The sequence below is a fragment of the Notothenia rossii genome (assembly GCF_949606895.1).
Source record: "Notothenia rossii genome assembly, chromosome: 1".
Lineage (NCBI taxonomy): Eukaryota > Metazoa > Chordata > Actinopteri > Perciformes > Nototheniidae > Notothenia > Notothenia rossii.
The window spans coordinates 49,410,548-49,437,814 of record NC_136912.1 but is presented as its reverse complement, the minus strand read 5'-3'; the positions used below and the strand labels follow the sequence as shown (position 1 = coordinate 49,437,814).

Here is a 27,267-nt window from a genome sequence, read left to right as displayed (position 1 = left end):
AAATAACCTCAGCTCAGTGAGGTTAAGGCACACCTTGATATGATCATTATAGTTATTAATGAGACATTAGAGTCTAAATGAAAAACAGGTATAAAATACAATATGACAGTAACAAAAAAGTTGTTAAAAATAACAAGAATAGAGTTTAAAAGGGGAGTGATTTGTAAAATATCCAAAAAGAAGAATCTGCTTACAGTTCTGTTTCATATGGGTGTTGAGATGTATCCATAGATCTCTTCAGGTTGCTCTCAAAGTGCACCAGATTGATGCTTTTAACTTCAATATTTAAAAAAAAATCTTCCTGGGGGAGCATGCCCCCGGACCCCACTAGAGGAGGTAAAGTCCCCCCCACTTAAATCATGTTCACATGGATAGGATACATAATACATTTGCACACATCTTGTGTCCATATCTTTCTGCCACAACCATGCACGTGCGTGCATGCGCGAGTCATGGTAAAATATCTGGATTAAGAGGTAGCTTTTTCTTTGCACAGCATGAAAGAAAGGCCAAATTAATGGGCTGTGATTTTAGTTTTTTTAAGCAGAGGTTGAGTTCAATCATTTGTACGGCCCCCGGAGGATGTTGTAAAAATTGAAAGGAAAAAGGTTCCCCACCCCTGCTGTAAATAATAATAAAAACCCTTGATTTATAACTTAACATCTCTGTCTCCTATTGATCTGAGTATATTATAAAGAATAGCCAGTTAATTGAAGCATTATAGCCAGGGGTGCACATAAGTGGTACGCAGGTACGCATGCGCGGCAACAATCTGAAAAGCGTACCGTCACTTGTGTCACAAAGCGCATTTGCGTACCGATGTATATGTGAAGCTTTTCCAGAAGGCGGTTAGATCATCGGACGACGGAGTTGGTCTCCGTGTGCACAGACAGGGCTGCTGTTAACGTCGGCCTGTACAGCAGCACTGCGCTAAAACAGCTGATCACAACGTTCACACGCTCTGTGGTCACGAAGCTCTGCACTCTACTACTACCCCCCCCCCCCGTTGACATTCGCGATACAGAGGGCTTCATGGGAACTTTGAGGGGAGCCGGAAGTTGGAGTACCAAACACTGACTCCAGGTACTCATCTGAGTACCTCACTGAGAAAGTTGTGTGCACCCCTGATTATAGCGCAGGCCTTTGTCAGATGGTATATTACGCTGTTTTTTTTCTGCTTCGAATAGTTCTCTCTTTTTTCACCACACGTGTGTTTGCATCCCTGGTTTGTGTATTTTTGCGTTTGTGTGTATTGTGTTAGTTTCCCGGGGAAAAAACTCACGAGAAACACCGGCTGTTGTTATGCCTGCTTTGACGTAAAGTTACTCCGTTCTCCGCTTGTAATTATGCCGTTACAAGCTTCAAAGTTGTATTTATCATCTGAATTTGCCGAAACAAGTTTAATATTCTGAAAGCCAAGACTTTGTTTATTTGAAATCAGATGAAAACAAACTGTAACGGACCCTGCCGTGTTATCTATGATTACTATACGCCATACATTCATAATGTCACTGGGAGGGAGGGGGGAGCATCGCTACGTAAAAGCATTAGTGCGAGGGAGAGCTGTCATCTTCCCTTTACAAGCTTCAAACATGTATTTATCGGGAGATTTTGGCAATAAAAGTTTCATATTCTGAAAAAGATTCCCTGGAAACCTCCAAAACTCTTACACAGAAAGAGGATCTCTGCACACGCTTTTTTTTACATCAGCTTTGTGTTTCAATGGTTTTGTCCTAACCTTGGAGAGCCGTATGTTTACTGCCACCCTAAAAGGACCTCAAAAATGTTAAAAATGTTAATAAAGAATTTATTGAAAAGTTAGTTGGCTGATTGTTTTATATTGGCTCAGCCAGGTTATATGGGATGCCCAGTCTACTATATATGATATGGGTCACTCATTTTACAATATTAAACTTTGTTTTCTTATCTTTAATTTTTCATCCTTATGTAGAATGCTATTACGAAACACACATTTGGTTGTTTATAGCATAAAGAACATCTGATTTAATGTGAGGTAGGGAAATAATCATTTGAGTATGCATATAAATATGTAATTTACAACAGCTGAACGCTGCTTGAAAAGCTTGAAAATGCACCTTGAAAATGCTTGAAAAGTGTTTGAATTTGACTTTGGAAAAGGTGTAAGAACCCTGAAGTGCACTGCCTTGCGGCCTGTAGCACCGTCCTTGATGGAGCATATGTGTGGACTGGACCTGCATTTTACAGGAAAGGAGTGAGCAGAGAGCAGAGTAGTTGTCGATTCTTGTTCTGTTTTCTGTGAATATCTGCCTCACCCTCTCAGACTTTGAGTTGCGCGTGCTACTAAAGAGACGTGTTACCATGGAAACCAAACAATGGTGTAGCTGTATTAAAGTCCGAGTGGAAACAGTCGTGTGTAAATCTGATTTTGTCAGAAATCGGGAGAAATGCGGGAGAAATTTGACCCCGGGAGAGGGCAATGAAATCGGGAGTCTCCCGCGAAAATCGGGAGGGTTGACAAGTATGACCCACACCCAACCCACACTAGGGCCAGGATAACTAAGTCCACGTCTGAAAAAGAACCAGCTCACTGGATTGCACTCAACTGTAGACCACTTGGAGTGGTAGAAGATAAGGGGCTGCAAAAGGTACTACAGATTTCATCGTCTGACACAACATATGAGCTGCCAGTGACAAAAAGAATCCAGCAGCTTTATGACAATGAAAAGGAAGATAAAGAGAATTTATTGGAGAAAGCCGAATGTGTTGCCCTGACTGGGGATCATTGGACCTCGGTAAGCAATTCAAATTACCTCTGTGTGACGGCACACTTTATTGACATCTTCTCACTGTTCTTAGGTCAAATATTTATATGTGATTAAAGGCCATGTAATGCATCTATCACAGGTGTTTTTTAACATGTAGTTTAGATATCACCAGAATAAAAATAAATAAAAATGTTTAAAGTTTCGTCATAATTAAATGACATATACGTTAAAAACCGATGTTGGTTCCGAAGTTTGCCGAGTACGCCCCCGATCACTCCCGAACGAGCGGTGACGTCACACGTGGCTAACATTGCCATTTGATCAAATCAGTCCAAATCGCAAGCAACGCGATAACTTCAGACAGCGACAGCGACAGCGATCATTCAAGCTCAGATTCGGTGGGTTATCTGGATTCAGTTACAGAAGTAGAGAGTGAACCAGCTAGCCTTTCACTTCAAGGCATCTTGCCTTATAAGTACAAGCCTCCTGCCCAGCAATCGAACAACGAGGCAGAAACTTGTGAAAGAGAAGCGGATTCCGCAGCCGGCGAGACTCGAGTCGGCAATACTGAATGGTAAATTCTGTTTTATTTAATTTGACCTGCACTAAATGTCGATCTTAATTTGTCATCTGTTCCTCACACGTCCGGCAGATATTGTTTTGTTTTTTAATGTTATGTACAATATTCAGGTGTACATGTCAATGCTGTGAAAGCATGCCCACTGCAGATGAATGTGTATGCTGTAGAGAGATCTGGCAGGTGATGGAACAAATAGACAGTTTGCAACCTACTGACCAGATAGCAGAGTCCTGCATCGAGTCGGGTATCCGCGGGTACCCGACGGGTGACCCGCAAAAAAGGTGATTTGCGGGTGGTATTTTTTCAAACGCTTTTTTCCGGGTTCGCTTCTGGGTAAAACAAAGATGATGCGGGTCCGGTTGCGGGTGTTGCATAATAAATATATTTAAGGCGAGACACGGCAGGCAAAAACATCGTTTTTCATGCCCATGTCAATTTTGAGATTTTGTGCTATTTTGATTCAATAAGATGTTTTCTTTCAGGCTTTTGGAAGGAAAACGTACAAAATACACATTTAGGTGTTTATTTTACTATAGTTTGTCTATTTCCGTCGGTAGATTTCTCCTAAATTCACCAAAAGTTAGCAATCTAACGTAACATAAAGTGCCGTGACCGCTGTTTGCTCCATGTCATGAGAGGTACCGTTGGAAAGCTCAGGTTCTCCTGCACAATCTCATCGGATCCAAATATGGTCATTTCCTTTGTATCAGCAACCAATCGTGAAAGTACAAAGGGGTCATCTGACCAAAGAACGGAATCTTATTGGCTGGTGTCAATTTCTGACAACGTGATTCGTTCAGATGCGTCACGTGGTGCGCCATGACACTTCCTTGTTTATATTTGCGCTGAAAATTTAAATCTCAAAATGCCGAAACATCCGCGAAAAAATCGTTCAAAGAGAAGAGGACAACAATTGTCACTTGCACGTAGCAAGGTAGAAGACAAAACAAATGACCCCGAACCTGAAAAACCTTCACTTAGTGCGTCAATGCGCAAGCTGTCACCCAAAGAGCAGGAGGGTTTAGATAGCGCCACACAGCAGTGGCTGATAATACATGTAGCGCGGCTGAATGAACTGCTCAGTGGGTTGATTTGCCCAAATTGCGCAGGGACAGGGCTCAAAGTTAACATCGATCCGCAAAACCATGGTTTCTGTAGCAGCTTAATTTTAGAGTGCAGTCTGTGTGATGGTGGGTACCGCAAAAGTGTGTACACATCTACACGTCTTCAAGACGAAACCAGGAAGGATGTTGCTTTTGATGTGAATGTGAGAATGGTGCTCTTAGCGCACGAGTTAGGCTTGGGCTATGCAGCTCTGAAGAAAATAAGCAAAGTGTTGGGGATTCCTGCACTTCATCTCAAAACCTATCAGAGACATGACAAGAGAGTGACAGGTATAGAAACAGGATTGAGACCAAGAAAACTTGAACTATTGAATTCAGAGTATAACTTATCAGGACATTCAGTTGACTTATTTTTTTCTCTTATTAGTGACAGAAATAGAGAGAGGCCTGGAGTCACTTCACAGGACAAGGGAGCAGGTCAGGCAGGCTTATGCAGATGTGGACCCAGATGTTGCAGAGTTGCTGAGGGAGGATGCAGAGGCAGTTATAAACATCAGCGTGTCATTTGATGGCACATGGCAAAAGCGAGGCTTCACATCCCATTATGGGATCGGTGTGTGCATTGACATCCTTACTGGATTGGTGATAGACTATGAAATCCTATCATCCTATTGCCATGCTTGTGCTCTAAAGGGAAATGCCAAGCAAGAGCAAAAGATTACAGAAGAGGAGTATGACAGTTGGCGACAGACACATAGTGATTGTGCAAGAAACTTTGCAGGGTCAAGCAAGGCAATGGAGCAGGAGTCAGCCAAGAGGATGTGGGCCAGGTCTGTGAATCGCCACCAGGTGCGGTACACAGAGATGTTGTCAGATGGGGATAGCGCAGCATTTAGGGAGGTGGTTGCACTGAACCCATACCCTGGGCATGAAGTGGTGAAATTAGAGTGCATTAATCATGCCCACAAGCGAATAGGTACAGCACTCAGAAAAATGAGTTCACAGAAAAAGTTAGGAGGGAAGGGTGTAGGAAAGCTGACTGCAAAGAAATGCAAAACTTTGCAAAATTATTACAGGGGGGCAATTCTCAACAACCAGGGTTCAATCGATAAAATGAAGGGAGAAATATGGGCAGGTCTCCTCCACGGCATGTCTACTGATGACAGCCCCTTACACACCAGGTGCAATCCCTCCTGGTGTTGGTATAGGAAAGCAGAGGATAATGGGGAAACACCTGGTAGCCACAAAGAACATGCTGGAAACTTTTTAAAGCGAGAGGTGGGGGAGAAGCTTATCCCTGTGTACCACCGCATGTCAAGTGACAGCCTGCTCCAGAGAATGCAGCATGGAGGTACTCAAAATGCCAATGAGTGCCTCAACTCTGTGATATGGGCGCGGTGTCCAAAAACGGTCTTTGTGGGGAAAAGCAGGGTTGAGGCAGCTGCAAGTATGGCCATCTCCACCTTTAATGAAGGTGCCTCTGCCATGCTGGCTGTTATGGAGAAGTTGTGGCTCCAGAGCACAGCTGTTACTGTCAGCGCAATGAGACAAAGTGATTTGCTGAGAATTTCAAAAGCTGAGGCCATTACATCTGCTAGTTTGAAATATAGGCGCAAGAGTCTAAGCACAGCAAAAAAGGTGAAAAGACATCAGCAGGAGATGCAGGAGGGGCCTACTTATGGAGCAGGCATGGACTAGGGTGGCAGTTCTGCAGTGCGTGTGTTACTGTGGTCGTAGTGTGTGTGTGTTACTGTGGTTTTGTTCATCAGGTACATACTGTGTTACTCAGTTTTCAGTTGTATTGTGTTTTATATGTTCTATATTGTTGTTGTAAGTATTACCGGTAGATTAGATATTGTGTCTGAAAATAGTGTCTTCCAATAAAAAAAATATGGAATTTGACAATACATATCTTTAAAGGTCGTTTTCTCAAAATGAGTTTTTTCTCCTACTCTGAGCACAAAATGTCCACTTCAGTAGCACGTAGACACACCAAACCTTCCAGTTATATTCCTATCCATATTCTGAAGGCTTTTACAGAAGGGTTTGTTCATTTATCATTCATAGCCTGAATTATATAACATTTTATACCTAAAAACATGGCGAAAATTGATATTTTAGGGCTGTTGACAGTATTTTCTGATTTATTTAGTGATAAAAAGAGATATAAAAAATCCCTTCTGTAAAAGCCTTCAATTCTAATATGACAACAAAATGAAACAAGAATTTTTAACCTGGCTTTATCCAATAAAAAAAAAATAATCGTTTCCTGAAATGTGTTAAAATATGCGCATATTTAATGAGATTATGGCTAATTTGCATATTTAAACATGCTATTTCTGAAAACTTTTAATACAAAAAACAATTGCCTTATTGTAAGTAATTAACTGGAGAAATTTCTAGCTGATATCTTTAAGTTAAAAAAATTACCCTATTCACCTGTAGTGTCTCGCCTTAAACAATAATAATTTAGTTTAATGTTTAAATCCTCAGACCTCTCCTCCGCGGTACCGAGCATAATCATAACCTCTGCAGTGCATCTATCTGCTGCTGAGCGCACCACATTCTGAATGGCTGAGGTGAAGCCCTCTATAGCGGAGAATACAGCATTTTCAATAACTCTTCCTCAAGAGCGAAATCCAACGTCTGGGAGGCTTTTGGTGTCATCCTAGATGGAGAAAATAAACAACATCCCAGGCTTTTTGAGCCAAATATGCAACTGCGTGTGTTAATAATTGCACGTTGTCACTGCTTATATACAGGACTGTCTCAGAAAATTAGAATATTGTGATAAAGTTCTTTATTTTCTGTAATGCAATTAAAAAAACAAAAATGTCATACATTCTGGATTCATTACAAATCAACTGAAATATTGCAAGCCTTTTATTATTTTAATATTGCTGATTATGGCATACAGCTTAAGAAAACTCAAATATCCTATCTGTAAATATTAGAATATCATGAAAAAGTATACTAGTAGGGTGTTCAACGAATCACTTGAATCGTCTAATTAACTCGAAACACCTGCAAGGGTTTCCTGAGCCTTGAAAAACACTCAGCTTGGTTCAGTAAACTAAATCACAAGTATGGGGAAGACTGCTGATCTGACTGCTGTCCAGAGGACCGTCATTGACACCCTCCATCAGGAGGGTAAGACACAAAAAGAAATTTCTCAAAGAGCAAGCTGTTCACAGAGTGCAGTTTCAAAGCACATCCACAAAAAGTCTGTTGGAAGGGGGAAATGTGGCAGGAAACGCTGCACAACCAAGAGAGATGACCGCAGCCTTAACAGCATTGTGAAGAAGAGTCGCTTCCAGAATTTGGGGGAGCTTCAAAGACAGTGGACTGAAGCTGGAGTCCAGGTATCAAAAGTCACTGTTCACAGACGTGTCCGGGAAATGGGCTACAATAGCCATATTCCCATGGTCAAGCCACTTCTGAACTCAAGACAACGGAAGAGGCGTCTGACTTGGGCTAAGGAAAAGAAGCACTGGACAGTTGCACAGTGGTCCAAAGTCCTCTTTTCAGACGAAAGCAAGTTTTGTATTTCATTTGGAAGTCAAGGCGCCAGAGTCTGGAGAAAGGCTGGAGAGGAGCAAAATCCAAGTTGCTTGAAATCCAGTGTGAAGTTCCCACAGTCAGCGATGGTTTGGGGAGCCATGTCAGCTGCTGGTGTTGGTCCACTGTGTTTCATCAAGCCCAGGGTAAATGCAGCTGTGTACCAAGAGATTTTAGAGCACTACATGCTTCCGTCTGCTGAAAAGCTCTATGGAGATGAGGAATTCATTTTCCAGCATGATCTGGCACCTGCCCACAGTGCCAAAACCACCAGTAACTGGTGTACTGACCATGGCATTACTGTCCTCGATTGGCCTGCAAATTCCCCTGACCTGAACCCCATAGAGAATATGTGGGGTATTGTGAAGAAGAAGCTGAAAGACACCAGACCCAACAATGCTAATGAGCTAAAGGCCGCTATTGAAGCATCCTGGGCATCCATAACACCTAAGCAATGCCACAGGCTGATTGCCTCCATGCCACGCCGCATTGATGCAGTAATCCGTGCAAAAGGATTCCCAACCAAGTACTGAGTGCATTAATGGACATTTTCAAATGTTTGATTGTGTTTTGCTGTTATAAATCTTTTTTTTTTACTTGGTCTGAGGAACTATTCTAATTTTTTGAGATAGGATTTTTGAGTTTTCTTAAGCTGTATGCCATAATCAGCAATATTAAAATAATAAAAGGCTTGCAATATTTCAGTTGATTTGTAATGAATCCAGAATGTATGACATTTTTGTTTTTTTAATTGCATTACAGAAAATAAAGAACTTTATCACAATATTCTAATTTTCTGAGACAGTCCTGTATAAGAGGTCTATGATTCTGTCAAGCAGTCATGTATAACCTCATATTTATTTTGTACAAGTAAAATACAAATATCATGTTATAAGCCAATTTGTAGCCATTGCTACATAATAGTACTACATAAGATTTTATTTTTCTCCAAATATATTTATAATCTGTATACTTTTTTTTCATTAGGAAGTATCGATATACAGCTTATCGACAGTTTGTACGTTGGTGCTGGGGTGTACTCGGCCCAAAAATCAGAGTCCCGCTGCCTGCATGTGCTGTAACCGAGATACGGAAGACTTACCCTGAACCGGGAGGCCGCTATCAGGAATTTCAATGGCCAAATCTGTAATTTGACATAAGTCATGCAGCTGAACTGGTTAAAATGGTTTCGCATGATGTAAATAATTTACAAAGTACATCATTTACAATATTATTTTTCCAAAGAAACATGTAAATATAACAACATTTTCCAAATCGCAAATTTGTAAGATTGTATTAATTTACTGTTTGATAAATAAAAAAGGGTTCTTTTGTTAATTTTTCACTTGTAACATTTTATCTTTATTGCAGTGTACATTAGTCTATTTTGGTATATGTGCGAGCCCACAAATAATTAAAAGTGGTACAAATAATAAAGATATTCAGACGTAATTCATTTTTGGCCTTACTTATTTCACTTCAACTTTTATATATTTCAGTCACTAGGCAAGTTCACTGTACTCTGGTGAAATTTAGCTCAAGCTGGCATAACACCTGTAGTAACTTAATTCTGACCCGAGTTTTGTGCACAATCTTCCAGCACCCATGATCAATGTTTATAGCAATCAGGAAACATTCACAGCTCACAACTACACATCGCTTCCCCATCATGAATTGTTAGATAAAAAAAGTTTAGCGAGGTCCGGTTACACATATGTTGAGCGAAAATAGCGGAAGGATACAAAACAAACAATCCAGACGAGGCTGGTGTTTGCCACATGTGACGTCACACAGCTGGGTTAATGGCTGGCAAGCTTTTCGCTACCGGAGCGGAATAACACGGGAAAGTGGCACACATTTCATGTTATTTGGGGGGTATTTATGGAAAGAATCATTGATGTTGATATGTCAAATGAAACAGTGGAAAGTGATGAAGCGATTTATTAACACAGAATAACATTTATTTTGGACATTACATGGACTTTAAAAATGCGATTAATTTCGATTAATTAATTACAAAACCTCTAATTAATTAGATACATTTTTTTAATCGAGTCCCGGCCCTAATTATAAGTTAATTAATTTGAAATAGCACTTCAACATTTGAATAATAAATGTTTTATATTTCATTCACTGTTATAGATTCAGCCAGAAGCTAAAGTAATGGCTTTGCTCTATATTGACACAAATCTAATGTCACGTTGCTCAATGAAATGGTACATGTTATAAAAGAAATATCAAACATTTTCGGTTTTCTTAATGCTAGTTCAACGACATATCCATACATCAATGTTTGCATGTTATGTTAGCATATTCTTTACTATGGTTTATTTTCTTTAGCATTTAGGTGAAACAGAGTCCCATCTGTTAAAGAAAAAAGATGGGATGATGGTTTCCCTTGTAAACTACACAGATTCAGACGAATCTCAGAGTCCGTCCCGAATTGCCATCCATGACGATAGCTCTCAGGTATTGTCATACATTCAGTTTTTCGTGTATTATGTATCATATATATATATATATATTTCTATTTCTATTGATTTATTGGTACAAATGCCAACTACATACATTTATTTTGGACACTCCATGGATGGAGTCCAGGTACTGACATTGAACTCAAAGAAGACAAAGATATTTTCCCAATGCTGAGGAGGACTAAAAGCATACAGGTAAGCAACATTTATGTAGAGATGATCAATGTACTAATCCCTATATTTTGTTACTGGTGGTTTCAATGCATTGTAATTTTAAAGTCTGAATAGCAATTGTTTAATAGGTGAAGTAATTTATCATTTCTTTTCTTAAGATCACCAGCCAGATTGAGTTTGATTCAGATGAGTTATTTGACCCCAGCTCAGCGGACAGTGGAGAGGAATATATTCCTAAAACGAGTGAAGACTCTTCTGGTACAGACACAAGCAAAGTTATTGACCTAGTCCACAAGAAAGACAGCATGCTTGGACGCCAAAACTTTCAAAAGCTGTCTCACATCAGATATGAAGGTCTCTTACCAACCCAAGTAAACAGTAGTTCTTCACAGCAGGTGCCCAAGAGAGGACGCTCCCCCTAAAGAAGAGATAGCAATTATATTATTAAACGCAAAAGACAAAGTTTAGGCAGTGGATCCTGTCCCACAACACGAACCATAGGGGGTAAATCGTTAAAACAGGGTATGGTTGGCGAGACTGGATTCTTATCTGAAAACTCGACACATGAAGTTGAACCAAATCTTCCTGATGGGGCCTCTTCCCTTCTTACAGAAAACAAAGTAGCTGAAGGTTCACGTTCACCTTGCATACCTGCCGTTTGTAAAAAGGAGGATGGGTCAAGAATGTACAACAAAAAGCAATATTGTTTGTACTGTAAGATAGGAGTTGGAAAAATAGCAAGGCATTTGGAGCATGCGCACCACAATAAGCCTGACGTTGCACAGGCTTTGTCCCTCCCAAAAGGTTCTAAAGAAAGAAGATTGCATTTGGAACATTTAAGAAACAGAGGCAACTTCGCCCACAATGTTGAGGTATTAAATGCTGGCGTTGGAAATCTTGTTTCTCGCAAGCAACCCCAACAGGACTCTCAAGCACAGAATTTCCTCCATTATGTTTATTGTCAAGGATTGTTCAGCAAGAAACTCCTTTGGCGGCACATGAAGATCTGCTAGTTCAAACCGGATGTTCCACAAAAATCTGGCAACCCGTGACACGACCCGTGTCCAGGCCCCGTCTGCATTTGCTGTACCTCCACCACCTGGCGTCAAGATAGAGTTTTGGAAGCTGTTAAACAACATGGTTCAAGATGATGTTTATATTGCTGTCAAATCTGATGTATGTATCATGGAGTATGGTGAGCACCTGTATAAAAGGCTTGGATATGATGTTGGCAAGCATGAATACATACGGCAGAAACTGAGGGAGCTTGGAAGTAGGGCTGGGCGATATGGTATCTAAATGATATCGCGATATTTACTGACTATCGCGATATACGATATATTTAAGCAATAGCTCACGACAGTTCGTGGTATATGCTCATTATATCACAGCTAAGGGGCGTGGTTCGGCCCGACGCGAAGCGGAGGGTCGACAATCACTCGCGTGAACCAAGTGCCCAAGTCTTGCCCTTAAAATTGGACTTAGCTTGAAAAAGATGTCAATGCTTGTTGAAAGCCGTGCAAACGTACAGAGCAACTACTCAGCATCTAAAGATGCTTGTACGTTCCGCAGAGTATATGAAACCCGATGGAATTAACTGATTTATGCCGCATCACTGAGAACCCTTCAGGAATCCAAGTGGAATGCTCCTCAGTTGCTTCCATTTACAAAAGATGTCCAGACTCTCCATTCTTATTTAGATGTGAAACAACAAGAAGTTCACAGTAAATTGTCTGCAGATAAATCTCCCCAGACATGGTCACAGTTAGCAAAGGTCACTTTGACACAAGTCATTTTGTTTAACCGACGTAGAGCATCTGCATATTTGTTTCAAAATCCATCACATCCTCAGGAAAATATAAATATTGCCCTGTCAGAACTAGAAAATAAACTATGTAAATACTTCAGGAGGATAGAGATAAAAGGAAAGAGGGGAAGAAAGGTCCCTGTGCTTTTGACCCCAGCAATGCAGCAAGCACTGGATCTGCTCGTCGGTAAACGGCAGGAATGTGGGGTTCCTAAGTGGGGTTACTTGTTTGCGAGACCATCTGCTTTCACCTGCTACCGTGGTTTTGATTGCCTTCGATACTTTGCCAAGGCCTGTGGTGCAAAGAATCCTGAAAGTCTCACCTCTACAAAACTACGCAAGCAAACTGGAACTCTGTCTCAGGTTCTTAACCTCACCAATACAGAGCTGGATCTGTTGGCGGATTTTCTCGGCCATGACATAAGAGTGCATCGGCAATTCTACAGACTTCCTGAGGGCACCCTTCAGCTTGCTAAGATCAGCAAACTTCTCATGGCCTTGGAGCAAGGACGCCTGGCAGAATTCCAGGGCAAGACCCTGGAGGACATCCGCATTGATCCTGAGGGTAAAATCTTTTTTTACATGTTCATACATGAAATACCATTTCTGTTTCCAAAGTAATTGTACTTGTATATAAAAACATATTTTTCTAGGTCATTATTGGAGCATGTCAGACTTAATTTAAGTGCATTGTGCTTCTACTAATTAATTCTTCATTCTCCTTCCTCTAACCCCAAACTCACAGAGAATGTGCACATGGACAGCGACAATGAGGCAGTGTGTGAGTCAGACTCACAAGGTAAATATTATTTTTAAGTGGGACCATGCTATGTCCCATTCAAGTTTGTGGGATATGATCCTGATCTTTAGTACTATACCATTTTGTATCGGCAAGTCAGATTGTTGTAATTACCATCATTTTGATTAGATTTGTGAGCTACTTCATAAAAATACATTAAATATTGCATCATAAATACAAAATTGTAAGACTTAAATTACTGATGTGATATGAATGAAAGATTACTTTGATATTACAAAGCAGTTCACACTGTAGCGCTCAGCTGTAAATAAAAACAGCGTAGAAATACAAGTTTGTTTGGGAGGAGGGAGAACACAGTAAAGAAAGGATCAGATTTGTTTTTAGCCATTATACACCCATTGAAAAAAGCCGGATCAAATCTTCGAGTTTTGGTTCGAGATATTTCTAATTTTCTTGCAACACATAATTGATTATTTTGTTTACAGAGGTTCAAGCCACATCCACTCAGATGGAGAATAAAACAACAATGAGAGATGGGAGCAATACAGATGAAGCATCGCAACGGGGCCCCATGACACCTCCACCAGCCGCTCAACCACAGACCCAGAGAAGGCAAAAAGGTCAACTTTTTAGACCATACTTTGTTACTGAATGCTCTTCCATGGTTGATGTAATGTTTCATGGTTCTACACTGACATATTTTAGATCTGCTTGTGTATAATGTTAACTCTTTTGAATATATAACATTACATTTGCATCTTCTATTTGCTCTCTTGTATTTTCAGTTACTGGTTAGCAATTTTTCTTTGTTTCAATCCAATGTAATGAGGTTATTTCAAACGCATTAGAGCAGGGGTGCCCAGACTTTTTTGGCTGGTGAGCTACTTTTGAAATGACCAGCTCACCGAGGTCTACCAACCACAAATAAAATCCCAAATTGCAAGGGTTGCTGAATAACACGTTTTATTTATACATGGGATAACTACAATAGGGCTGCAACAAACGACTAATTTGATAATCGATTAATATATCGATTAATGAAACGATTAATCGACTATTCTGACTATTACTACCTTGCACAATTTCTCAAACGCTCTTATTTAGCCATCAACTTTTAGATTTAGCTTGAGGTTGTTTCATATGTGGAAACTAACAATGAAGACAATAAAGATGAATACTTGATTCAAAAATACATATATTATTAAATTAACAACAAATTGTGAACAAAATTAACATTGCTTTTTATTTGAATTAAATAAATAATATTTCACATCAAAAGAAACAACAATGTTTTAACAAATCTTATTAAATAATCTGACAGAACTGTAAACAGAATAGCGGAAACTTTAACAAAATAAAGAGTAACTCAGTTACCTCTAATCATTAACCCATGTTTGTATCATTGAGTTAACTCCGTGTGTTGCTGCTAGCATACATAACACCTGACGTGGAAAAGTTACTCGTGGATGGGGCTACAGCGCTACTAGAAAGACAGTCGAACCCGGTGCATTCCTCCGTCTGAATGTGGTGCACTTTTGCTAAATGTTTAGACAAATTGCTCGTTTTACCGCCCTTACATGCTAAACACTCTTGGCAAGGAGCATTGTCCACCTCAAGACGGGTAACATTTAACCACACCTTGGAGCGCTTCTCTCCGCCATCTCCTCCATGTGTTGCTGCATGTAGCAGCCGCGTGTGTAAACTGCCCCGCCCCCTCGCACACAGACGGGAGACAGAGATCTCGTCTCGATTGGAAAGATCGAAAATACACCGACCATAGACGCATTTGTTTGTCTTTTTGCATGTTAGAAACGAGTTGGCGACACTAAGACAAGATAAGACAAGATAAGGTTTTTGTAGCAATAATACATGACCTTTCTCTTTCTCAACTCGCTACTCGGAGGGAAGTCGCTGTCATGCCTTGTGAACACTCCGATAATGCCTCTCCACGTTACCTTTCTTTGGCAGAGCTACGCTTGCTTTACAAGTAAGGCAAATAACCTTTGAATGTGAAATCAAAAAGAAAATATTCTTCCTCCCATTCTGGGTGGAAGTGGTATATCTCTAGCTTCTTGCTCGGTCCCGCACTCATTTTGTTGTTTGTCTCTTGTTTGCCTCTTAATTTGAGTTTTCCCGGCACTTGACTGATTTTGTATCGCTTTGCATTCTGGGTTAACAGACTGGAAAGCAATAGGTCGCTTTTTCTGTCAATCAAGTAAACTCCTGAATGAAGTGTCAGGGAGGCAAAGGGAGGAGGGATCAAAACCTGTTTTGTCTATTTTTACAGAGCTGGATTTTTTTTTTATGAATGACTCGCGATCTACCAGCATTGCCCCCGCGGTCGACCGATCGGCAGTGCGACGTACTGGGCACCTCTGCATTAGAGAATGTATACCTAGTTTACCACCAGGATTATGCAGTTAGTTTTGGTACGCTCATGTGTGAGGTTTTGAGATATTCTCCTCTGAAACTTCTGCCTCCATGCCCTTTATATATCTAAGGTCAATGGAATCATAATTATTGCTGACATTCTGGAAGAATTTCGTAAAACTACTTAATGTGTATTATTATTTATTATTATGTTTTGTACCAATCCATATTGATTTATTACCAAATATAAAATGGAGACAGAATGTATTTACATATTATGCTACTTGTGTTATTATTCATATATGTCTATCATCTTTTTCTCTCAAATAACTTTTCCATAGCAGTTCCAGAAAAACACAAAATCATTTATTTGTGTCATTTTGATACAGGTCGGCAGCCTTTCAAGAAAAAGCTGTGGGAAAAGACGGAGATCCAAGCTGTTGAGAAGCTCCTGATGTCCTTCAGTAACACATGTCGCGTTCCGCGGAAAAGCGACTGCGATAAGTTACTTGAAATGGAAGGAGAAGCACTCAAACAAAGAAATTGGTTGGCCATAAAGTTTTACATAAAGAATCGGATCACAGCTCTCAAGAGAAACATTTAAAGCGATCATTGATGTCTGTTGACACCATTCATTTTTGTTGTCAAGTGTAATGCTTGCAAAAGTTAAATGTTTGATGCAAGCCACTATACAAATATATAGATCATACTTTATTCCTTCTTTCACCCCTCATTGATGTCCTCTTAATACCTCCTTTTCTTTTATCTGAATTATTCACAATTTCCTCTTCAACCTTATCTATTTTATCTTCTCTTACCTCTATGCTTTTTAAATCTCATCTCTTTTTTGTAATCTTCCTTTTATCTCAACTACCTTATCATCTCTTCTAGTTTCTCATATTATCTTGTTTTTTTCTTTTTTGTCCCACATATCACATCTGGTAATACATTATTATATATATATATATATATATATATATATATATTACCAGATGTGGGACATTGAAAGAAATGAGGAAATTGAAAGTGTGAAAAGGGACAAGATTAAATTGTTAAGAAAAAAACAAGATAATATGAGAAAATATATTTATATTATTATAATTACATTCTTAAGTAATCTCCCTTTTATGTCGAACATAAAAGTTTTTGAAGGTTACATTCTTCCAGTGACCTTACAACCTCATTTAAATCAGCCACAAGTTGTTTTTTTAAGTCCTTTTTGGGACCTTTGTTATATAATAATGCCGTTCTTAAATGGCGATACCTTTTTACACTAAATCTTCTTTTGAAAATTAAAAGTCTAATAACGACAATCTCCTTGTATTTACTGGAAAGCTCTACAATAACATTGTATTGCTTAAATGGAAATTACAATTACTATTTAAGCAGAATAGCCTTATAAGCATGACTTATATGGCTTCAATGATTAACACTTAGAACACAAACCCCTCTTTATGTAAAAAGTAGGAAACTGATGCAAATAAAGTAAATGTACTGTGAGTCTCATTCACGAGTTCAGACATCCCTGTGTCACAGTGGGTAAATAGACTAATAAAAAGCATTACTATAATAGCTTAAATATTAATTAAAATACTATCAGTACATTGGAATTCAATATAATTGTGTCACTCAACAGAAGCTACATGTTGACACTAAAGGCAAAAATCATTCTGCATCATGATAGCCCTCACTTTGACAGGCAAAGGTGTTACATTGTTACCTAAAGTAAGTTTAGTAATACAGTGTGCAAAGTGACCCAACTAATGTTTGAAACCAGAAAGTTTATTTTTGGAGCCCACACATGACTAAAAGCCAGACAGCGTGTATATATGGACCCCTCCTGTAACTCTACCTGACAAGACCCCTTTAAACGGGTTATAGTCCGGTCAGTGACCTCTACTTTCTCTGATTGATCATTTGAAGTGAAATCTTTGCTTGAGTCCACTTCAGGGTGGATCCCAAAAGGGATGGTCTGGTCAGGTACCCCCAGAATGCAGTGTGTGTGTGTGTGTGTGTGTGTGTGTGTGTGTGTGTGTGTGTGTGTGTGTGTGTGTGTGTGTGTGTGTGTGTGTGTGTGTGTGTGTGTGTGTGTGTGTGTGTGTGTGTGTGTGTGTGTGTGTGTGTGTGTGTGTGTGTGTGTGTGTGTGTGTGTGTGTGTGTGTGTGTGTGTGTGTGTGTGTGTGTGTGTGTGTGTGTGTGTGTGTGTGTGTGTGTGTGTGTGTGTGTGTGTGTGTGTGTGTGTGCGTGCGTGCGTGCGTCTTGATGATGGAATGACTGATCGGGTGACTATAGGAGGACAAGAGTCTTCGCCCTTCCCTGTACATGCAGGGGTGTGTATACATCTTCCTGCTATGTGTCACTCAGCTCCTCCACAAGGAGATTGAGGACAGTAGCGGTGTGGCAGTGGACTTTCGTCTAGATGGCAACCTCTTCAACATAAGGAGGCTCCAGGCAACCACCAAACTGCAAAGGGAGAGAGTCATTGATTGCATTAATGCACTGTGCTCTTGTCAGTGATGCAAATTAGTTGCTTTTCGGCGCCTCCCGCTTTTTTAACGCTGATTTGGGTGACTTGTGTAATTCGCGGAGAACCGAAGAGTTTTCGTTTTGGGAGGGGGGGGGGGTCCGCCCGCCCGTCCGTCAGTCCGACTAACGGACAACTTTTCACTTAAAAAAAGAAGAAGAAATCTAGACCGCAAAATAATTAAACAAGCGAGTGCCTGTTTTTCCTGGCCAAGGGCAGGTTCCTTGAACACAACACGAGCGTAACGTGTCTTCAAGTGGTATATGTCTCGTCGGAAAGGAGTGTAGACTAGAGTGCTGACGGAGAGCACCGGAACGCCGCTCCAGCTCTTCAAATATTGCTGTACCCATAAGGAGCCGTACACACCGCAGTGTTTGCGTGGCTGTCTTTAGTTGTAAGCACAGTGGCGATCTGTTGTTATTAGCATCTGGTTAGCTAGCTATGCTAACGAATTTAAAGAGCTTTTCTACAACCAGGTGGAAGAGAGCTCTCTCCTGAGAGGCTCAAATAACCTCAGCTCAGTGAGGTTAAGGCACACCTTGATATGATCATTATAGTTATTAATGAGACATTAGAGTCTAAATGAAAAACAGGTATAAAATACAATATGACAGTAACAAAAAAGTTGTTAAAAATAACAAGAATAGAGTTTAAAAGGGGAGTGATTTGTAAAATATCCAAAAAGAAGAATCTGCTTACAGTTCTGTTTCATATGGGTGTTGAGATGTATCCCTAGATCTCTTCAGGTTGCTCTCAAAGTGCACCAGATTGATGCTTTTAACTTCTAAAAAAAAATCTTCCTGGGGGAGCATGCCCCCGGACCCCACTAGAGGAGGTAAAGTCCCCCCCACTTAAATCATGTTCACATGGATAGGATACTTAATACATTTGCACACATCTTGTTTCCATATCTTTCTGCCACAACCATGCACGTGCGTGCATGCGCGAGTCATGGTAAAATATCTGGATTAAGAGGTAGCTTTTTCTTTGCACAGCATGAAAGAAAGGCCAAATTAATGGGCTGTGATTTTAGTTTTTTTAAGCAGTTCAATAATTTGTACGGCCCTCGGAGAATGTTGTAAAAATGGAAAGGAAAAAGGTTCCCCACCCCTGCTGTAAATAATAATAAAACCCCTTGATTTATAACTTAACATCTCTGTCTCCTATTGATCTGAGTATATTATAAAGAATAGCCAGTTAATTGAAGCATTATAGCACAGGCCTTTGTCAGATGGTATATTACGCTGTTTTTTTTCTGTTTCGAATAGTTCTCTCTTTTTTCACCTTACGTGTGTTTGCATCCCTGTCTTGTATCTCACAGTCCACAAGACCTCCAGTCTGTTCTTACTGACCGTCAACACCATCAAGACGGAAGTAGTTTGCCAGTGGAGTGCCAACATCCCATCTACACCACCTACCTTCACTGCTGCTGGTGAACAACTGTCTGTTGTACCATCCTTCAGATACCTGGGGAGCATTCTCTCTGAAGACAAAACCATCGACAATAAGGTCCAAAACAGGATAAAGCAGGCATCAGCTGCTTTTGGGAGACTCCGGCGTAGGGTCTTTCAAAACAAGCACCTCCATCTCTGCACGAAGGTCTGTGTCTACCAAGCCATCTGCATCACTACCCTCCTTCACAGCTGCGAAGCCTGGGTAACTTACAGCCGCCACATCAGGGCCCTACAGCAGTTCCACATACACTGCCTTCAGCGCATCCTGGGAATTACCTGGCGTGATCGTGTGCCTCACTCTGAAGTACTCTCGAAGACCAACTGCAGGAGTATTGAGGCCACAATTACTCAGCACCAGCTACGATGGCTGGGCCATGTAGTAAGGATGCCCTCAAACCGCCTGCCTCGCAGAGTGCTATATGGCCAGCTACACCATGGTCGACGCTCTGCTGGAGGGCAGAAGAAGCGCTATAAAGACCAGCTGAAGACTGCGTTAAAGAAATGTAAAATCAGACCTGAGGCCCTGGAGGACGCTGCTGCTGACCGTAACACCTGGCGCCAGCTGTGCCGGGATGGGACCCAAATGCTGGAGGAGGAAAGGACAGCCAGGAGACAGGAGAGGAGACTCAGGAGGAACACGCCTACAGTTGCCGTTGCTACTACCACCACATACTCTTGTCCTACCTGCAATAGGATTTGTGGGTCCAGGATAGGGCTATTCAGCCACCAAAGAACTCACCGATAGAAGTGGACGTCATCATCGGATTCGATGGACAACTGTGTGTGTGTGTGTGTTAGGGGTTTCACAACTACCAATATTTACTAGTCGACACGTTTTTCAAAATAGCAGTCGACTAGTCGTTACGTCATAATAAAGACACACAAAGAGAGGTGTACAACTGTATTTTCTATTGGAACTCATACAGTAACATTAAACACTGCATTTTAATTTGTGTTACATGGCTGAGTAAATAACAAACAGTAACTGGACTCACCAAAATCGACAGCAAAAAACTATTGTTTACATAAATGCCACGTAAATCCAGTGCGCAACACTTTATTCGCTGTCCTCCACGATAACGTCCACCTTTCCATATTTTTGGTTTGAACACCAACGCATCGACATGTGAGGGAAGGAGGCTTGACCGCTTTCGGGTGACAGTGTTGCCTGCCAGGGAAAAAACCCTCTCACTCGGGGTGCTTGTGGCTGGAATAGCCAGGTAGCTCCTCGAAAGCGGTGCACGTTTTCTGCCAACCACTCCAGTGGATTATCCATTGTGGGGATATGCGGTGTCCGCTGGCAGTAATCCCGTAGCTCATCATCCGCATCACTGTTGACCCGTGTTTTCTTGCTGTTCGTTTGCCTCTGTTCAGTGCTGACGCCGGTCCGTTGCTCACTGGTGCTAGCATTACTGCTAGTGCTAGCTGTCGGCAGCGGGTGTCTCATCTTCAGATGGTTGCGCATAGCAGATGCATTTGTATTGTGCTTCAGTACAGCTGTACACAGCTGTACACAACTGACACTTCACTTTGGAGTTGGTTACATCTTCGTTGAAGTACTGCCATACATAAGAATGTCGGACGTGTTTTGTAGTATTTTGCAGTACCTCGTTTGCCTCCATTTTTTTCACGACTAGATGACTAGGGCCTACAGCGCCGACTAGTGGTAAAGGTAGTCGATTAGTTGGTGAAACCCCGTGTGTGTGTGTGTGTGTGTGTGTGTGTGTGTGTGTGTGTGTGTGTGTGTGTGTGTGTGTGTGTGTGTGTGTGTGTGTGTGTGTGTGTGTGTGTGTGTGTGTGTGTGTGTGTGTGTCCTACTTGCTGTTGATTTGTGTGCAGGCTCGCCAGGCATCCAGCTCCACTGACAGCTGCTCGATCTTTAGAGGAACACACACCTCCCTCCGCTTCAACAACTGACTGCAGAAACAGTGAGGAAACATGGTGATTGGCTTACTTTGAAAACGTTAATCCTATCTTAACCTGATTATGGAAACTTTCTAAATCGAAAAATAGTGAATGAGCAGCTTCGCGTCAGGAATCACTGCGGATCACAGAGCCCATTATTTTTGTATTCCTCAGTTCTGGGTTTTTTATAACTGCTTTACCCCATGTGAATCATAAAACTTTGCTAAACATCTTCTAGCTAAATAGTTGCCTATTTAACAAAGCTTAATAGTTATCAACACATTAATAACTGCCACTGTAACTGAGGGAGCAGGAGAGAGTGTGCAGCTGTGTTCTGTGTGTGGGACGTCTGCCAACCAGTATTGTTCCATGGGGGCCAAACTTTGGTAAAGGTTACTTAATTTATGATGGGATAGGCAGGATTTATGGAGCAGTGGGTGCTTTTGTTTTTGTTCCCTTATTAGTATATCAGATAGTGAGGGATTTTTGTTAGAGTTGTGTTTCAAAGAGAAGATTTAGATATAGGCCTTGTTTTGTTATATGTATTCTCAAGCTATATTCTTTTATTTAGCATAATGCCTTTTTCTCCTCCTCCTCCTAGCTTAAAGAACATTTGCTGGAATTATTTTGGTTAATGAATACACTTGTGTTCACTTTCACCCTGACTCTCGATTGTATTGGTTGTTGTGTTACCGTCTCCATTTTCCCCTAGACTTTATTGGGGACGTAACGCCTGGCATTGCTCGGGGGGCGTCACAGTGGAGGACTTCTGCCTGGCTGGCTCTTGGTCCTCTAACTCTACTTTTGTCGTGTTCCACTATGCTAAATGTCAACAAAGTGTACAATTCTTTGCAGATCAATCATTGTTTCTTATCAATAAATGATTTAATTTATAGTTGCTGTGTGGCTTTTTTGTTAGACTTGCCATGTATATGTATTGACCGTTTCATGGCGACGTTGTAAAATACTGAATCACCATCCCTCACGGCCTAATGCGTATGTAGTGTTGAACAGGGAGATGAGAAGCATTTACTTCATCTTTACAACTTTAGAAAAAAGTTACACACATACACCATCAAGTAATTGCTTTTTCAAAAGCACATTGCTAGATATTGTTTTAAAATATTCTAGCAATATATAGATAATTTAAATGCATATTAATGGCTTATTCTGCATGTCCTTATTATAAAACTATGAGGCAACCAAGAGATAGAAGCATTATTATTTATTATGATTTTCCTATATACACTCGTAAACCAGCACTCCTTCTCCAAACAAACACACAAACACACAGTTGTGTGTCTACCTGGTGTATTCGTAGAGGACAGGAACGATGCTAGAGTACTGTCTTCTAATGGCCTGCAGACCTCCAATATATCCACACAGGATCAACAGCTCACTGCGGACTCTGCCCACACACACACACAAACACACACAAACACACACACACACACACACACACACACACACACACCATAAGAGATAAAGGAGTGATTATAAAGTATTTAATTGTCTTGGGACAAAACAGCAAAATGAACATAATTAAAATTAAAGCTGCAAGCAGCGTTGAGCTGTTGTCCGCACGTCGACGTGTCACGCAGGTGTTTTCCGGACTCGGCCGTTGGCAAACGTGGGAAGTTTCAGGCCGATCGGACAACATACATGGGAGTTACAGCAGTATCATAAACATTGTGTTTGATGGCGAGTGATCTGTCGCCATGGCAACGGCATTTTATGACACCCCATAATAGAGAACCGCAGTGACGCGTCGTAAAACCAGGAAGTAAGTTAGCATTTTTAGCACTTCCGGTTTCTTCCTCAAAAAGCAATGCATTTTTTCCATAGGGTTTTGGAAAATAGCTCGAAATAAGGTCTGTCGTTGACACAAATGTAAGAGATAAATCACGTTTTGTTCTACGACACTAAATAAGTCAGCAGTGACCCCACTGGGGATTTTTGAAGAGTTTACGTGTCTGAAAAACGATGGTTGTTACCGAGTGGCTGAATAGGACTACAGAAATTGTCGAGGCCGTTGTACGTCATTACGCAGAACACGTAAACACTCCTGCTAAGTTTGTTTTCCCCTGTGTTCTGCTTGAAAGCAAGTACCTGCCTATCTTTAGTATCTGTATATCTATATCTGACCATTAGAATCTGTATTTTTGAAATTGTCGTTTTTAAAACAATAGTTTTAGAAATTATAGAATAATTAATTACCAGTGTTTTCCAATTTTACTCGGCAGTTCGTTTCGTTAGCTAACGTTAGCTAAAGCTAGCGCTACTAGTTAGCTACGCAATGGTTTGTTGCTTTGCTCCGGGTTGCAGCCACAGGTCTTCGCATGAAACGTGCTTGTTCTATCGTTTCCCGGCCAATTTTTTCCAAAGGAGAGTCTGGATTCGTTCCATGAGGTAAGCTGACGTTACATTTTTGTCCATGTCACGGTGAAATGTAAATGATGGGTAGTGACTGTATCGCCGTTTTAGAGATGGCGCTGCTGAAAAGACCGCAACATAAGTAAAGATAATGAATACATCCTATTAAAACCTGTGTGGCTTATATGATAAGTCTAGTTAGTACAAGCAGCATAACGTTTCACCATGTAACTAAAGATTGTAGTCAGGGAAATCAGTTTGACATATTGAACTAATAAAAAATCACCTCTGGCTGGCAGAGAACTCTCGGCTCCATAGCTTCTCTTGGACGTAAAATCTCATGTACATTTTACATTTATATTCAATTTAATATTCCATCCCTCACATACTTTTGTATATAATAACTTATATTTTGTTTTTCTTGTTATGCTGCTGCAACACAAACATTTCGCAAATTGGGATCAATACAGTAATACCTTATCTTAATTAATTAAGAAATATAACTATTATAATTAGTGTAGCAGCTGAAACCTATTTTCAATATGGATTAATCTACCATTTATTTCTTTAGTTCAATTTTCATCTATAAAAATGTCAAAATAGTGAAAATGTTCACGAGACTTATCAAAGTGCAAGGTTATATCTTTAGATGTTTTGTTTTAGCCTATGTACTGTATGTCTTAATGCTCTTACAGTATATGTGACGGTGTGACTTCCATGAAACTAATATTTTATATCTTCCCAACAGACGAGCTGACAGGAAACCTAACACTCTAACAACCACAACATTACAAAGGAGAGTAAATGTAAATTAAAAACAATTCACAATTTTTTTAATTCTTCTTCCTTGCAGTGAGGTGAACCTGACCTTGCACTTGGTGCCAGTAAGGATGTTCCTCACGCAGGCTGAATGTTTCTCCTTCCTTACTGACACAGAAGCCCTTGATTTGCAATGCTTCACTAATTGTCATTTCCCTGGCCCCGTAGGGACACTTTACCTCCAGCAGAGCGGAAGACCCTACCAGACCATCTGGAGATGCCCCCAACATTCCTGATAGGGAGAGCCACAAATCTGACTCATGGACCTGCATCTGGGTTGCAGTGGTGAATGCCCTGACGCCCTCACATTCATTCATAGTCCCCCACTGTACAGAAAAAACACCATCAAGGGCCTGTTGTTGCCTAGCACCCTGGCAATAAAGGAAGCAGTCACACGCTTTGACCTCAGGACAGCTCCAAAGTTACTGGCAGTCAACCTTCCTTTCCTGAACAAATGCCAGTTTGGGTTGGTTCGCTGACCAGTGGTAGCCACCTGAATTGCCCTCTGTTGCTCTTCAGACAATGCCATGCTTGCCACAATTTCCTCAGGTCCCTGATGCCCAACAGATTTGATAATTTCAGGAACAGGAAGTGTTTCCAAGCTGTAGTGTTCCTCTTCTAGCTCGGGGGAGAGAAGCCAAGAAATTCCTGAAAACCTGCCCCCGAGTCTGTCCCTCAGCCAGTCACGGTCTTCGGAGGTGGGCTCTCTTGTCAGCGGGTTAAATTAGTTATTGGTTTCAACAGTCACATTAAAACAGTTACTAAATCAGCTTACTCACCTAAAGAACATATCTAGGATTAAAAGACTAATGTCACAGCAGGATTTGGAAAAATATGTCCATGCTTTTATCTTCAGTAGACTGGACTACTGCAATGGTGTCTTCACTGGTCTCACTAAAAAATCTATTAGAAAGCTGCAGCTGATTCAGAACACCGCTGCTCGAGTCCTCACTAACACTAAGAAAGTAGATCACATCGCTCCTGTTCTGAAGTCTTTACACTGGCTTCCTGTGTGTCAAAGAATAGATTTCAAAATACTGCTGCTGTTTATAAAGCACTGAATGGTTTAGGACCAAAATGCATTTCTGACCTCTTGCTAAATGATGAACCATCCAGATCTCTCAGGTCTTCAGGGACTGGTCAGCTTTCTGTCCCCAGAGTCAGAACTAAACATGGTAAAGCAGCGTTCAGTTATTATGCTCCAAATATCTGGAACAAACTCCCAGAAACCTGCAGGTCCACTGCAACTCTTACTACTTTTAAATCCAGGCTGAAGACTTTTCTTTTTGTCGCTGCTTTTAATTGAACTATTCATATCTTAGACTATACTGTAACTTTTATCAATGTATTTTTTCTTTTAATGTTTATTTTATTAGCTTTCCTTTTTAATGACTGATTTTAAATGCCATTTTCTTAATGTCTTTCATTTTTTGTAAAGCACTTTGAATTGCCTTGTGTTGAAAAGTGCTATATAAATAAACTTGCCTTGCCTAATAAAGATTTCATGTGACACATACAATTGATTTGTTGATGGGAATTAACGGTACTCTTGCTATCACTACTCACCGACACTATAAACCTTGTCCCTCATGCTAGCCCTGACAACACCGTTAAGCACACCTTCATCTAGGCTGCACTGTTACGTGTCCTGACTTGTAGTGGTTCTCTCCTCTGTCTACACTCTTCTTGTCATCTTTGTAAAACGATATCTGCTGGTAATTGACACAGCCATGACTTCTAGTTAAATTCAGTGTGGCTAAAATGAAAAGTTTTGTTAAAATATGCAAGCACGCGAAAGTCAAAGTCAGCTTTATTGTCAACAATTCTACATGTGTTATACATCCAGAAATATCGAAATATCGTTTCCCACAGTGTGACATGTATACATAAAACAAAACAAAAAGGGCATAGATAAACGTGGTATACCTTAACAAAACAAAAATGGCCTAGATCAGTGGTTTTCAAAGTGGGGGCCGCGGCCCCCTGGGGGGCCGCCAGGGGGCGCTAGGGGGGCCTCAGAAAATTGGAGGGAAGATAAGAAAAAAAAAGGAAAGACAAAAAAAAAAAATTCTAATTATTTTTTAATAAATATTTTAAATCTGATTTTTAAAAAAAAATCATAATTATAAAATATAATTTATAATAATGGAACATATAATTTGCCATAGTCATCTTTCTGATTGCCTACCAGTCAAAACATCGTTCACGACGCCATGACGTCATGTTTAGACCTGGCGGTTTGCGCCATTTATCAAGCTGCTTTGCTCCTCAAGCGAGCAAGCTAGCTAGCTCAAAATGGACAGGTTTTTGACAAAGAACAGGTCAACGGAACCGACCAACAGCCCTGCTGTGGAGGACACTGCTGCAAAAAAACCTAAGAACTCCTGGCCAATTAAAATCAGAAGGTACGAGGCAGCGTACATTAAGTATGGCTTTACAGCCATACAGAAAAATGGCCATGATTGCCCGAAGTGTGTGCTCTGTCTGGAGACCCTCTCAAACGAGTGTTTAAAACCTTCGAAACTTCAGCGTCACTTGATGCAAAAACATCCGGCAGAGGCCGAAAAAACGGCAGACTTCTTCAGACGTAAAGAGGAGCATTTGGCCAGGCAATCTGCTGCATTCACACAGCAAGCTACCGTTCCCGAGCGGGCCCTG

The 27,267-nt window shown here is 40.7% G+C and overlaps 1 protein-coding gene and 1 long non-coding RNA gene across 12 annotated transcripts in view; one reads left to right on the top strand and one right to left on the bottom strand.

The window, feature by feature from the left end:
* Positions 1 to 27,267, bottom strand: part of wdr17 (WD repeat domain 17) — an 82,245-nt gene that overhangs the window by 23,161 nt on the left and 31,817 nt on the right. For 6 of the 11 annotated variants that reach the window (XM_079645635.1, XM_079645636.1, XM_079645629.1 and 3 more), the window contains 2 exons: positions 22,724 to 22,825; positions 21,331 to 21,429 (listed from right to left, as the gene is read on the bottom strand). The exons of 3 other annotated variants lie outside the window; for them this stretch is intronic. In XM_079645635.1, the coding sequence (XP_079501761.1) occupies positions 21,331 to 21,429; positions 22,724 to 22,825 (201 nt within the window). Of the gene's footprint in view, positions 1 to 21,330; positions 21,430 to 22,723; positions 22,826 to 27,267 lie in introns of those variants that run through there. 2 more of the 11 variants (XR_013801835.1, XR_013801837.1) reach the window with 2 other exon arrangements.
* LOC307017297 lies at positions 21,315 to 22,312 on the top strand. Its single transcript, XR_013802120.1, has 2 exons — positions 21,315 to 21,453; positions 22,130 to 22,312. It is a non-coding gene; the product is annotated as an uncharacterized lncRNA (long non-coding RNA).